This window comes from Ammospiza caudacuta, chromosome 14 (assembly GCF_027887145.1).
Source record: "Ammospiza caudacuta isolate bAmmCau1 chromosome 14, bAmmCau1.pri, whole genome shotgun sequence".
In the NCBI taxonomy this organism is placed as follows: Eukaryota; Metazoa; Chordata; class Aves; order Passeriformes; family Passerellidae; genus Ammospiza; species Ammospiza caudacuta.
The window spans coordinates 18,627,814-18,641,924 of NC_080606.1; the positions used below are offsets into that span (position 1 = coordinate 18,627,814).

The 14,111-nt window shown below is 42.0% G+C and overlaps 1 protein-coding gene across 3 annotated transcripts in view; it reads left to right on the forward strand.

The window, feature by feature from the left end:
- DIAPH2 (diaphanous related formin 2) overlaps nucleotides 1-4,844 on the forward strand; it is a 171,055-nt gene extending 166,211 nt beyond the window's left edge. For all 3 annotated transcript variants that reach the window (XM_058814155.1, XM_058814153.1, XM_058814154.1), the window contains one exon: nucleotides 584-4,844. In XM_058814155.1, coding sequence (XP_058670138.1) covers nucleotides 584-648 — 65 coding nt within the window. In that variant the 3' untranslated portion in view covers nucleotides 649-4,844. The remainder of the gene's footprint in view (nucleotides 1-583) is intronic.
- Nucleotides 4,845-14,111: the final 9,267 nt, after the last annotated feature.

A 14,111-nucleotide genomic window follows, 5' to 3' on the forward strand; every position in this document is an offset into this window, starting at 1 on the left:
ACTTGGTGATTGTTTTCCTGTGATAGAGACATATTTATTATTCATTGCAATAATTACTGGGTAATATTTTATACTGAAAGTTGTTCACGTTGCACAATCAGGAAATGCTTAGGAAGTGGCTGATTTAACTTTTCTATTTTTAACTCTGTACCAAATTACAGTGAGAGGTGTTTGGGCTTTTGGGCTTGGAGCATCTAGCAGGTTTTCACTGGTCAGTGCTTTCTCATGAAACTTGAAATGTATTTTTCCAGAGAGTCTCTGCATAAATTATTTATAAAATTTGAAGGATTTTTACCCAGAATTGTATTTATTATGTGCTGTTTCCAAGGGGACCGTGTTTCAGGATTCTCCCAATGCTTTTATCACCCAGCTTCTCTGATCAAGAAAGTAATTTATTGCTGATTGCAGAACTCTTGAACTCAGTCTGGCAGCTGCAGTGTGAAACTTCTCTGATCCAGTCTCCTACTTACTTATTTACATATCATTCAGAATGATTTTCAGGGCTGTTTGAAAACCTCTTGACATTGCATTATCCGTGTTTCAAATCTTGTGGTGATTTGTTTTTTCTCTCTTTTTGTTGCAGATAACAAACGAGTGACTTTGGAAAGGTCTCGTTCTCGACACAACGGAGCAATTGCAGCTGTATGATTCTTCTGATGCCAAAGAATTAACGAATTGTTTTATTTACAATGAAATGGATGTGCTTTGGGAAGAGTTTATCATCCAAATTGGCAATGATCATAAAGGAATACTGGTATTGATTAAATGAGATGGTGTAAGAATATGTAATTTTAAAGCAGTTGCTAAAAAAAATCCACATACTGTATCTTATTACCCCAACTACCAAGATCTGTAAACAGTGTTAAACAGTAGGGTATATATCTTATTTTCTTATGTTCTTTCTTTTTTTTCACCCCTTTTGTTTAAGCTGGCAACTCACATGAAAGGAGTTGGGGATTTCTAGGTTATGTTTTATATGGGTAAGAAAATACACTTCTGTTGAAAGAGTACAGCTGTGGATTCCATTTGCAGTTCTGATTTGAACATGAAAGGAAAAATAATAAAATTGTATGTTAATAAATTCAGAGATGAGCTGGTCTACATTATCAGAATCTTTTTTGTAACCATAAAAAAGCAACACATAGCCCCAGTCAGGTTGCTGAAAACCTTATCTCAGTGTAAAGCCTGGTGGATTCAGCTGCCAGTGGGATACACCACATATCTACGCCTCTGATATGATGAGGTGTAGTTACTTATCACTGCTAAAAAGAAAAAAAAAAAAAAACTAAAACAGAGCATAGGATTTTTCCAAAATTGTATCAAGGGCAGAATATGTTTTTAACTGTATCTAAGGAGGGATTTTTCTAATTGTGCACTTATATATTCTTTATAAAGCTGTTTGGGGGAAAGTGTGATTGTCCTATTTTGATGATGCTAAAATGCCTGCGTGCAGGTTTTTAGAGACAAGCTACACCATGAAGTTTTTCAGAACTGCCTCTGAGTTTTTCCTCTGTTTCTCAGGTAAAACACCTAGGGGGTCTCCACTGGTGGATTTTAGTGCTGAGGGTTCAGCAGCTACCAACACATTTCCTAGCTGGAGCACTGCCTAGCAGGGACCGAGGCTGATTTTTGGGAAGCTCCTCCCGTTCCCCTGCGTGCCCAGGCCCTTGCACTGCAGTTCCTCAGCGAGCAGCTGCCTCTGTTTGTCCTGGCACAGATCCTGGGGAAATCAGATCCTCCCGCCCTGTCCCCTCTGTCCCCATCCTGCAGGGGACGGAGGGTTTGGAGTGGAATTCCAGTGGAACTACTGCAAAAGTTGCTGAGCTATGATGTTTGTAAAGGATCAGGATGCTCTGCAGCAGCTGGCACTTGTTCTCAGATTATTAACGCTTATCACTGATTGATGAAATTTTATTGTGGATGCTTTTATTGCCTGGGGTTATGGCGCACTTGGGGTTTTTTAGTGTCTGTAAAGGCTGTCTGGAAGGGGAGGTGTCAGTGGTTGCTGTGCACAAACTCCTTGCTCTGGAGGGACTTTGCTCCTTTGCACTACTGCTTGAGCCAAGCATCTTTGTACAGTAGATTCTTTTTGCTTCTCTGCTGAGATCCTCTCAAAACTATTGGACTAGTTTGGGATAAATTCCCACAATCACAAACTGCGTTGTTGTAAGAAAAGATACAGCTCCTTTTCAATCTAGTATTGAGTTGTAATTTTTATTTTTTTTTTTCAAAGACTACAAGGGGTTTGCCCATAGGTCTGAACATAGGAATACCACTGAAGCCTAGTGAAATGCTTCCTGTCAACTAAATACTCTCCCTAAACTGTTTGGGGGCTTTAGGAACAAACTGAAGAGTTGTATGGTACTTCAGGAAACAAAAAAAAAAAAAGAGAAAAAAAGAGCATGCAACAGGATTTTGTCTCCTTGTTTATCAGTAAGAGCTAAAAATGAATTAAAGAATTCCATCCTGTTTCGTGCAAGGTCAACACCAGCCTTGTATTGAAGCCCTGCTTCTTGAAATGGAACTATTAAATTTACACTTATAAAAATGTGCTTAATGTACAAAGCCAGTTTAAAGGATTAGGTTCATAATGTCTATAAAAATCAATAGTGTCTTAGAATTCAGACTTTGAAATTAGCATTTTGCTGGGATTTACAAGTATTGGTATAATCTTTCTATGTGAAAACTCAAAAGCTCTCCACAGAATCTTTATACGATAGCAGTAGTTATTAGTGCACAAGTTTCTCATTTCCATGGGTTATAATTTTTTTTTGAAAGCTCTGTGAAAGCTGGCTACAGATTTTCAAGAACCAAATCTTAGGAAAAAAAGGCAAATCCAAAATAACAACATCATCTGATGCTTCTATTTTACTACTATTTTTTTCATATTTGAAACATTTATATAATTTAATGGACATATCTGTTAGAACGAAAGTGTCTTTCAAAGGAAAACTAGTTTAGAAGATAATTTATGTAAATATAGGGTGCTCGTATTTATGAAGTCTAAAATATTTTCTGAAATTGATGCTGGTCACTTTGTCTTTTGATAGTTTTTCAGTCTATATTAAATTGCAGATATTTTTAATGTTTTTATTATTGATCTAATTTTCAGAGGTGTCACATGTTTATCTAGAAGTGTAGAAGAGTAGCACCTTTTTCAGAAATGCACTTGCCTTATTTTCTAATTTTAAAAAAAATGAAATATATCAGTTAAATTATATTTGTATTCAAAGTAATCCCAGAAAGAAAATCACTGGAGGGTTCATCCATAAATTTCTTGCTAATTATGTTTCACTCTCTGTCCTCTGAGACATGACGTTAACAATATACCAGCACATCTGTTTGCATTCACATTTTACCCGTTACAAGTTCTGAGAGAGTTTGGTTTGGTTTTTTTTTTAACGATGTTACACTGTTTACATTTCTTAGTTTATTTAAGAGGAAGATAATTTTACCTTTGCGACGAATCGACCCCAAGCTCCGAATGTGGCGGGGACGGAAAGTGTCAGTGCTGTACAAACGTTCCCTGTCTGTGTGAGCTCAGAGCTGGGCAGGCACCGCGCTCCTCCTGCTCCAGTTTTGTGCAGTTTGCTGGGAGGAAAGCGCAGCTGCCCTGTCCTGTGTGTTTGTGTGGGATCCACGGGGATCCATCCAGCACACCCGTGAGAAATCTGATTTTTTTGCTGAAACCAGAACAGGAGCAGTGCTCAGAGGGCGCGGGCAAACAGGAGCGTTGTCCCCTGCTCTGGTGTCAGCTGGCTGTGGTCAATATGAGCAGTGTGATCTGAAATGATCTGTTCTTCTTGAGAATTGAGATGCAAGAGCGTTCCCACAGTTCCCTTCTGTAACATGCAAATAATCATGAATATCTGTATATTTTTGCATTTTTGTGTGTGGTATATGTACTACCTCAGACAAATGCTGTAAAAAACCGTAATATTTTCGTGGTTTCTATCCAAGCCACAATTCATTAGCAACCTACTTTAAATTCATCCCACAACACACCAAACTCTGAGAATCTGGCTGAGTTTTAGGTTTGGCTCTGGAAACCCTCCTTTAGCTTTTGTTAAGGAAACTTTGCAGCCTTCAGCTTTCACATCCCTCGGGCAAGCCCTGCTTTGATGGGTGACTCCAGCCCCTCCTACCCTGAGAATGATCTAGCTGGTGAATATTTCAAACAGGTGATAGTTCTGTGGGAGCAAACTTCCCTGTGTGTGTAAATTGCTTTTTTTCCCATTCAGCAAAGGCTTGGCTGAGTTCTACTTTGCTGTTTGCCTTCCAAGTGCTGCAAGGTCGGGCAGGACGAGCGCTGAGCAGCGTCCAGCCCGCCTCTGATGTGCCATACTGTATTTGCAAGTTTAAACTCATTTTTGAGATAAGTCTTGTGAGGAACCTCTTCCCCCGCGGTGTCTCCGCACCCGCCCGCGCATGCACACGAAATGTAAATAAAAAATAACTTAAAAAAGGAAAAAAAAAAAAAAAATGAATTAATCCAAGCAGACGCAGCCAAATGCCTCAGCTGCAGGTGTCCCCAGGTGTCCCAGTGCTGCTCTTGTGCTGCAGGGAGGGAGTGGTGTGAGCACCCTGCGGTCCCGAGGCACCCGCTGGTGTCACGGGGACAGGAAAGGAGGAGGATTTGTCCTTGGAGTGCTTTTAGCACTGTTTGAGGTGATACATATGCCACAGAATGTGAACAATAACCTATCACACTTCGGTCAATCTGCTACCATGCACCATTTGATTTCCCTTTTGGAAGTCATAGGACTCCTGATGCCAAAACAAAACAAAACAAAACAAAACAAAAAAAAAAAAAAAAAAAAAAAAAAAAAAAAAAAATATAAAAAGGTGACAAAACTCATGCATTTCTATTTTTTAAACAGCTCTGTGTTTGTATGTAATGTTTAAAATAGGAATTTGATGAAATCACAGCCTGGCCATTGTTAATCCATGTATTCTGAAAACTGTAATAAAGATATACATACCATGATTCTGGTAGATGCACAATGTTTTACTTGATTACCATGATTATTTCCTGTTGAGTACCATCACCTCAAAGCCTGGGTTTGCTGTATAAAATTGTCATGCTGAAATTACATTCCATTTTAGTTTACTGTGGTTTTGTGGATTTCTGTCTTTTTTTTCTCTGAGGTGTCAATTCTATTTGACTTGAATTTGGGGAACCAGGTGCCTTTCCCAATGAAGGAGGACTTTAAAAACCAAATAACCCAAAAAAAGTATATAATTAAAAAAACCCCAATTAAATCACGGTGATACCATTTAATTTTTACAAAAATAACAATAAAAGGGAATCAATGAACAAATCCCATGGGTCCATATTTATTTTAAGAGGCTGGATTTTGGTATAGAATTTCTAAGCAGACAAATAGTCAGACAGATATTGCTGATGTTTTCCAAATTATTTAATTCATTCCCAGAATGGCCTTATCAGAACAGAAACCTGACAGACTCTTCCCTTCAAAACTGTTAATGGTGTCACCAGAACAGACTGAACTGCACTACAGTATAGAGAGATTGGAATTTTCCTCAAAATTCTAATTGGATATAACCCTAATGAATATGAGCAGCCATGTTGATCCAACTCTCCTTAAGTAACTTTTTATATGTGGAAAAGATGTGCCCAGGGATGGTCAAAGGCGCCATAAATATATATGTGTGTGTATATATATATATATATATATATATAAAAAATCCCCCCAAACCATCTGCAAATGCCCACATAAATATTAAATTTTATATAAGCTTTGATTCTTGAGGCATTACTAATTGTGGGGGTTTTTTTGATAATGCTAATGTCGATGGTTTATTAAAATTGTCATTGCTTTCTTTAGCACCCTGTGCATGCTGATAGAGCACTTGTTAGTTTATGACATTAATGTTTTCTCATAATTACCTGCAAGCAACTGATTCCCTGCCTTTAAATACTCATTATGTGAAACTTAAAAGTACAATTCCTTGTGGAATCAGGTGGTTAAAAATTATTTCATAAACTCTTTTTCACAAAACTGGGCACGGGTTCTGTTTGGGAGAAAACATTTCCAGGTACGTCCAAGTCCCTGTGAATTTCCCCAGGCACAATGGGAGTGTCTTTTGAACCATCCCCATTATATTTGCACATCGGGCAGTGAGTAATCTGCAGTCATTCACAACAGAATAACTTGATTATTACTTTATTATGATGGCAGTCCTGCTCCATTTAAAGCACACACTGGTGGGAAAGAGCTCTCTCAGTTGAGCAGAGTGGGAGACAAGCATCTGATCCTGGATGCTGAGGGACCAACGGGGGCAGCAAAGGGATGGTGATAATCCCCTGTCAGTCTGAGCTCTCAGTCGTGCTGGCAAAAACATCCCAAGGAACTTCCTGATTTACACACTGGGAAATGCTGGAAAGCAGCACTTGGAATAACACACAGTGCCAGAGAGGACAGAAAGGACTACCAGGTGGAACTAGATAGCTAATTTTTAATAATCTGGACTCAGAAGAAGCTGCTTTGCCCCTGCAGTAGTTCTGCATTTATTGCCTGACTTGCTGGAGTGAGGGGCTCAGTGCTCTTTGCACTTGGAGTTTTCCAGAATGTGATAGCCATAAACTGGAGCAGGCACAATTCACAGGAGGGGACAAGAGCATAACTCTAAATAATTCAGCAGAAACTATTTCAGGTGCTTCTGGGGGCTTTTTGCATCTGCCATTGTATTTTCTTCCTAAATAATTTCATTTTGGTAATCTGACTTGTACAGCAGAGGCCATTTAAAGAAGCAATAATCACAGGTGGTACAATCCCTTTTACACAAAGGAACAATTAAAAAAGGACGAACTTCATTTCTCTGGGTTTCAGTGGGCTCTACCAGGAAAGTGCTGTCTTTTGCCATTCATTTGTGTTTGCCTTGAGCTCACCATGTGTTCTGCCCTGTAAAATCTGAATATTCCTGATTCCTGGATTTGGCAAAGGACTGACACAGCAGATAAAAGGTCTCTTGATCTGTTCCCCTGTGTGGCCCAGCTGTGATTCAGGCTTGCAGCCATTTATCTGTGAGCACACAGGCTCCAGTCTGGGGGTCAGGCTTAGCACTGGGAGGCAGAATTTAAAACACAACATTTAAAACACATCATTTAAAACACATGCAAAGTAGAGAGAACCTGGAGGGCAACAAAAATGCATCTGTTGGACACCAGCTCTGATGTCTTGGCCTGGTTGGACTGCTGGAAAATTTTGGCCTTTCAATAAAGCCTATTTATGCATATTATTAACATATCAGATAGAAAAGTTCTGCCAGTTTAATTGTAGGTACTGCAAACTGCTGGGATTATTCAGCACTCAGGTTTTTGCTGTTGCTCACTAATTTCCCCATTTTTGGCTTTCAGCTGAAGCCAGAGTGATGAACCCTTGCAGTCAGGAGAGCTGATTGATCAGGGAGGTGGGAACTGAGATGAGCAGGGGAAGCCTTTAATGCAAATTCTCCTGTAAAGCAAAACTATATTTCTGCATGGAGTTCCTTGTATAATCAAGGAAGCAAATTACATAAAACAGATCTTTGATCATGAAGATGTTTTCCATGCAAAGTGTGCTGCTTTTCCCACATTAATACCCTGTTTGCTCCTAATGAAGGCAGAGCCTGCAATTTTTGTTACAATCCAGCGCCAACACAGTCATCATTTTCTTTCATTTTGATTTTCATCAGATTTCTTTCATGGGGGATCAGTTGCAGGTGCCTGAGCCTGGAAAGGAGCAGGTGTGAAAGATCAGGCACAATCTGATGGCTGATTTAAACCAGGAGGGTTCTGTTGAACCTCAGGTTTTTTCCACCTGTGAAGCCAACTCTCCGTTCGCTGTGTGTTTTGTCTCAGTTGGTTTGTGTCTCTCCACACCATTCCGGGGGCTGAAGATTGGAGTTCCCAGTGGACATCTGATTTTCCAGCTGGAGAAGCAAGGAATGCCCAAGAGAACAGGTGGGAGAATTTTCTAAAGACACAATGTGCAAGACTTCATGGGGAAGCCCTTTCTGTCCACCCGGGTGGGGAAAACTCTGCTGTAAATTCTTCCCAGGCAAAACCCTGAGGATTTCCCTGAGGGGAGAGGGTTCAGAGGATTCCACAACACAAAACTCAGCAAACTGAAGCAGGGAGAGCAGATCCTCCCGGTTTTCCTGGCAGTCGCTTCGCTCCTTCAGGCAGGATTCACCCAAGCAAGCCCTGTGGGCCAGGATGGGCTGTTAGAACATCCTGCACTTGTCTCTGCCCCTTGGAAAATGGGTTTAACTGAGCTACCCACCCGAGCAAGGCTGGATTCTCACCCTGCACCTCCATGGGCTCTTCTGCAATGCGATTTTCTGTTCCCCACTCTCCAGAATGACCTGGCGAGTGTGAGCTGGACAAACAGCTTCACGGCCATCTCTGGAGGAGGCAGCACTGACCAGGGGATGGGCTGACAGAAATGTCGTTGGTTTATGGATGCACATGCTGGGAAATGGAATATTGAGCCCTGAGTGAGGATTTTTCCCTAGTGCAGGGTGAATGTGGTGGGGGAAGAGGGGACCTGTGCTGCTGTGGCAGGGAGCAGCGGCCAGCACTGCATCCCTGTTACTCTGGGTTTTTAAGATTTTCTAAGCTTTCTAATGTGATATTCTTGTAGTGAGCTTTCTCATGCACTTTCTGTAAACAACTCATTGTTTTGCATTCCTTTATGGAGGAAGAGAAAATTTATGGACTGTTGGTTTGGCCAGTGTCATTGGAGAGGTGGCACTGTCACCCTCCAACCCGCTGTCACTTTTGGACATCTATAAATGTTTGAGTCAGAAAATAAACTTCCCTTTTCCTTCACCTTGAGAAGAGCAGTGTGAGCTTGTGTTCTTCCCTGTCCTACAGTGCCACATCCCTCCCTGCAAGGCAGAGGTTTGTGTTTTGCTTGTCCTGGCTAAATGTAGATACATCAATCTGTGCCCACCCAGCAGCCCGTGATGGCAATAACTGTTTTGGCCCCAATTCATTCTAACAGTGGTGGAATTAAAACCCAATCTGTTGATGGTTGGTTTCCTCTCCCCCAGAGGAGAAAACCTCCTGAGAGATGAGGGAATGGATCTCATTCTGCAGAGTGAAATTTATCTAAATCCACCATCTCTGGGCCCAGCCTTCCTGCAAGACAGCAGCACCAACCCCCAGCATGGGCTGATTAAAAACTTTCCATATTGCTGCTAGCTGGATGCAATTTAGAATATGAGCTGCTATACCGAGATGCTGAGAACTGTAAACAGTATTTGCATTTTGTTATGAATGTTTTGCATAACTTTAAGGATGTTTTCTTTATCCCCAAGTGGGGCTGGTTTGCGCCCATAATGTGCTGTGAAGTTTCAGGAACAGAAAAATTTGTTGAGCTCAAACAGGCCAGTATCACAGCAGACGTAAGAGTGTTCAAGCAAGGAGTGTTTTGCATCCAAAATGTGTATATATTTGCATTTTTGATGCAAAAGCCTCTTCATTGGCACTGCAAATGGAGCCCATAACTGAGGCAGTGCAGAATTCTATGAAATTGAAAAGTTGTGTGTAATTTCTGAAAAACAAAGTCTATTTTGTACAGCTCTAACTATAGCTAATATTTAAACCAATTTAGTCATCAGTGAATTAACATGGCAGGAGCACTCTGAGCTTCTTTAGCACTGTAAGTTTCTCATGTGCCTAGCTCTGTGCAGTTGCTTTTTTTAAACATTTTTTAATTAAACTTTATCCTATTTAATTGCTAGGACAAGAAAAAAGTGCAGAAAGATTGGGATCTGAATTTTAAACATCCTCATTTCAGGTGTGTTGGTTTTAGTTCTCAGTTTTAAGGGGAATCTCAGCACAGGATTCCTCTGGAAAGCCAAAGTTGAATTTTTTCATGCCAGTCACAGTTGAGGTGCCTGTTCTGGAGCTGGCTTTGGGATTGCACTCTGTGATCACTGCCCCAAACTCATTAAGAATTCCTGAGCTTTATTCCCAAAATCCTGACTTTTGAAAACACTGTTTTATCCAGAATGAGTTTTCTGGTGTTTGGGAGTCACTCAACCTCTGAGTTGGGTCCTACCTGGAAAAGGGAATGGCGTCCATCCCAAAGCAGCTTCTAATCCAGTTAATTGTCACTGTCAGCTGTTAATTCTCGTGCACTAATAAGGTACAATATCACAAACCCTGAATTTCAATATAGGATCAGAGGAAACATGTAACTTTAAGTCAGTGGTGTGGTTGGTCTTTTTTCTCTTTTTTGTATTGACATTATTAAATTAAAAGGAGATCCTTCCTTCACAGAATAATAGAGAGCTACTAATTCCTCCTATAAGCAGAATTTCTTGTGCCAAAGGCTTAGACATTTTGTAAACACTGTGACTGTGTTAATACATTTTGAATTCTGGGCTGTGATTGCAGCATTTCTAGACAACGTTGTTAGCCTGAGCAGGGAATCTCAGTCAGATGTCAGGATCGTGTCTGTAAGGTATTTCCTCTCCTAAGTATGGTGCAGAATGTCACTGTCATTCCAATGATTGGTGTTAAATTTGTTTTGTCTGACACACTGCAATATTTTGCTTCAAGCCAGACATTTTGTGCAGCACACAGAAACCCCACAGAACAACAACAGACATTAGGGCTGGTGGCAGACAGGACCTCTAAGAATTGTCAAAGAAATCAGCTTTCTAATTTTTGCTGTGTTTCAGCTCTGTTTGTTGCAGCAGCACTGACAGATATTTTAGGACAACACAGAGATGTAAACCACAGTGTTTACTTTCATGTGCTTTGCTGGGCAGTAATATTCATTTACTTAGCCAGGCAAGGACACTCATTTTTAACATTTCACTCATTTGTCACTGTACATTCACTGCCTAGGAAATTGAGAGGATGAAATTTAAAGATTCTTAATGTTTTGATGGCTTAGTCCCCCTTTTTTTAAGTGACTTCTTGTAGGGCTTTGGAATCCCAAAGGATGGCAGCAGAGGAGGGACCCTCCATCAACACTGCCTGTTTTTATTTAAATAAACCTCCCTGTGCCTGTCACATCCTCCTCTAAACCCACATCAGGAACATTTGTGTATGTCTAACTGAGCATTTTACCTGCCACAGTGCCCTTGTGCTGGAGAGCAGGGCTCAGCTCATCCATCTGATGATGTTGGAGGGTGCAGCAAGAGCAGCAGAGAGCAATTGCTGAGCCCAGGGAGCTGCTGACACAGGCAAACACAGCCTTGCTTCCCCATTAACCCAGCAGAGTAATTGCACTGCTGATGGGACAGGTTTCCATCTGCATCACGGGTTCCTTGGCCACAAACCCGGGTGCCATCCCCACTGCAGGGAGCCTGCAAGCTCAGGAATTCCTCGCTGACAGAAAATGTCCTGGAGTAGAATGACAGCAAACAGTTTGAGGGATGTGAGAGAGGGAGGGTTTTACACACCGAGAATATTTATGTAGATGTATTTGTAAAAATAATCCCAGGAAAAGCACCTTTCTATCTTTTGAATGTCACAAGAGGAAATTGTCAGAGGCTACATTGCAATCTCTTTAAATGATTCCTGGTACATTATTTATTACACTGGCATTTGGGGAATTATTATTTTTGTTTTGCTTGTTGTGGCTTTCAAACATGATGGTACTATCCACATTTTCAATCAATACCCTGACATTCTCAGGCAGCATTTCTCTGGGACCCAGTGAGGGCCAGAACTTCAACCACCATCCTGAAATACCAGCACAGCACTGCTCAGCCAAGTGAGGCATCACTTCCCTTCTCTCAAATGCTCAAACCAAGCTGCATAAAGCAGAATGGTCCTTTAGGAGACTTGCCTCAAATTAGGACCCAGAAAAGGTTCCCATAGTTCAAAATTAGTTTTAATAAATTCCTGAAAAGAGCAGAAAAAGATTTTACAGGCTGCGGAGCTTTTTCCTCCCCATGAGAAGGTAAAGCTACTGCTCACATATTTACCTGTGACTGAGTGTTGCTAACAACTAAAATTAACTAGAAAATTGAAAGGGGGATGGAACATTCTCAGTCTGGAAGGACAGAACAGACCTGAAACGATTACTGGGCACTTTTAGGTGCACAGGAGAGGCTTTTCCATGCAGACACTGAGCCCTGGCATGCCTGAGCCTTGCTCTCAGCTGTCTGTGCAGCAGTGGCACCAGCAACCCATGCTCTAAGGGCTGGGGCTGTGCTCCTGGTGCTGCAGAGTTCTTCATGTGCTTTCCATTTCACCAGGGTGAGGCTCCTGGTGCTGCAGAGTTCTTCATGTGCTTTCCATTTCACCAGGGTGAGGCTCCTGGTGCTGCAGAGTTCTTCATGTGCTTTCCATTTCACCAGGGTGAGCCTGGTCAGAGGGCAGGAGCTGGGCAGCACTGGGGGATAGCTGCACAATGTGCTGCTGCTGCTGCTACAAGGGGAATACAAAATGGTTTGATGGTGCCAGGAGACTGCAGTGAAATGGGAAATCCAAGGCAGCCAAGGAATCATCCCTGTGGGAGAAGCAGGAGCTCCCTGGCCAGTGGCACCCAGGAATTTGAGGGTTTGGGGTTGCTGCTCCCTCCAGCCATGAGGGGTATGAGCTGGGAGGACCAGCAGGAGCACAGGGAGGTTAAAGCACACAAAACCCTTCCTCTTGCAGCTGCTCCACAGCTCCTAAAGGAGGTGATATGTGGATGGAGCAGGGCTGCACCAGGAGCTGCTGTAATAGGGGTAATATATCCCGCAGATAAACCCCACAAAACATCCCACAGAAAGCGTGCGTGGTCCTCTGGGATTTTATGCTATAGCTTTATGGACCTCTCAAATGAATATGCATTAAATCTAGCATGTTAAATATATGTCTAATTACTTGTATTTTTAGTGGCTGCTGACAGAATTTATCCCAGCAGCTCTATTTACTCATGTATGAGAGAAGAGACTCTATTACCCACTGCTTGCAAAGGCTGCATCTGTTTCTGTTCCATTCTGCTGCCGTGTAGCTTTAGCAGGGCGAGCAGGAGCTACTTCACCCTGTCAGAACACATAACCATCCCAGGTTAATTCAGAACTTCCCTTCTTTCTCCCAGCATTACCCTTTTGCATCCATTGCTCCCTTTGTTTTGGGTCACTGGGCCAGGCTCTCTGTCTGCTTATCAGAGTTTCTCAGCTCACAGCTGAAACCCCTCCAGCTGTGAACAGATGTTGCAGGCAGGAGATGTTTAAGCGCTGCTGCTGCACAGGTAAACAGAGCCAGCGTGGCAGGAGGTGAGCAATTGCATTCCCAAACAGAAATGGCACTGTGGGATGTTTCACCGAGGCTCATCTCACAATTACCTGAGGTTTGGAGAACCCACAGTGTCCCTTTCCATTGTGTGCCTTCAGCTGGCCCTGGGATTTCAGTCCCCCTGCCTTTAGAGGCTCTAAGCAGATGCACCAAATAAATAATATTGCTCTAAGTGCTGCACTGGGCAGAAGTGTGTCTCAGGCCCTTCTGTTCATCAGTCTGAGCAGAATTTTGGTGACAATGAAGTCCTGACCTTTTGGTCTAATACAGACTTCATCCAACTGTGACATCAACCACATCAGTCAGTAGAAAATGATGAAGAGGAGGGTTTAGATTAAAACAAATTCCTGGAGAGTTTAGGAGCCTAATCCTGGTTTGAGGTTTTATATCTCAGATCAGAATCTTGGAGCTGAATTGCTCTGTCAGATGTCTCAATAATCATTACTATTTTCACTTAACACACATCTGAAAAAGATGTATTTCTGCTTCCTGCTATCTCCTTTCATATAACTTGTGGCCCTATCATTTTCTCAGGCTGGGAAAATAATCTTCCCAGAAGCAGGAGGAAGCATTATCCAGCTCTATGTTAGCATTCCTCAGAGTGCTCCAGCCTCATGCTCGTGTTTCCCACTCCATGGAATATATTTATTCAACACCTTTTTTTTTTTTTTTTTTTTCCCTCCTTGCTGCAAAATGCACAGACAATCCTTTCAGCTGCTGAACTGCTGTATTACAAGAGGCCCCAGCCAAGTGCTTTTACTCTGGCAAGCTGCTGTGCTTGCTGGGTTTCCTGCAGAGCATGATAATGCATGTAAAGCATGGCCAGGGAAAGCCCACTGGGAAGGGCTGCATCCCA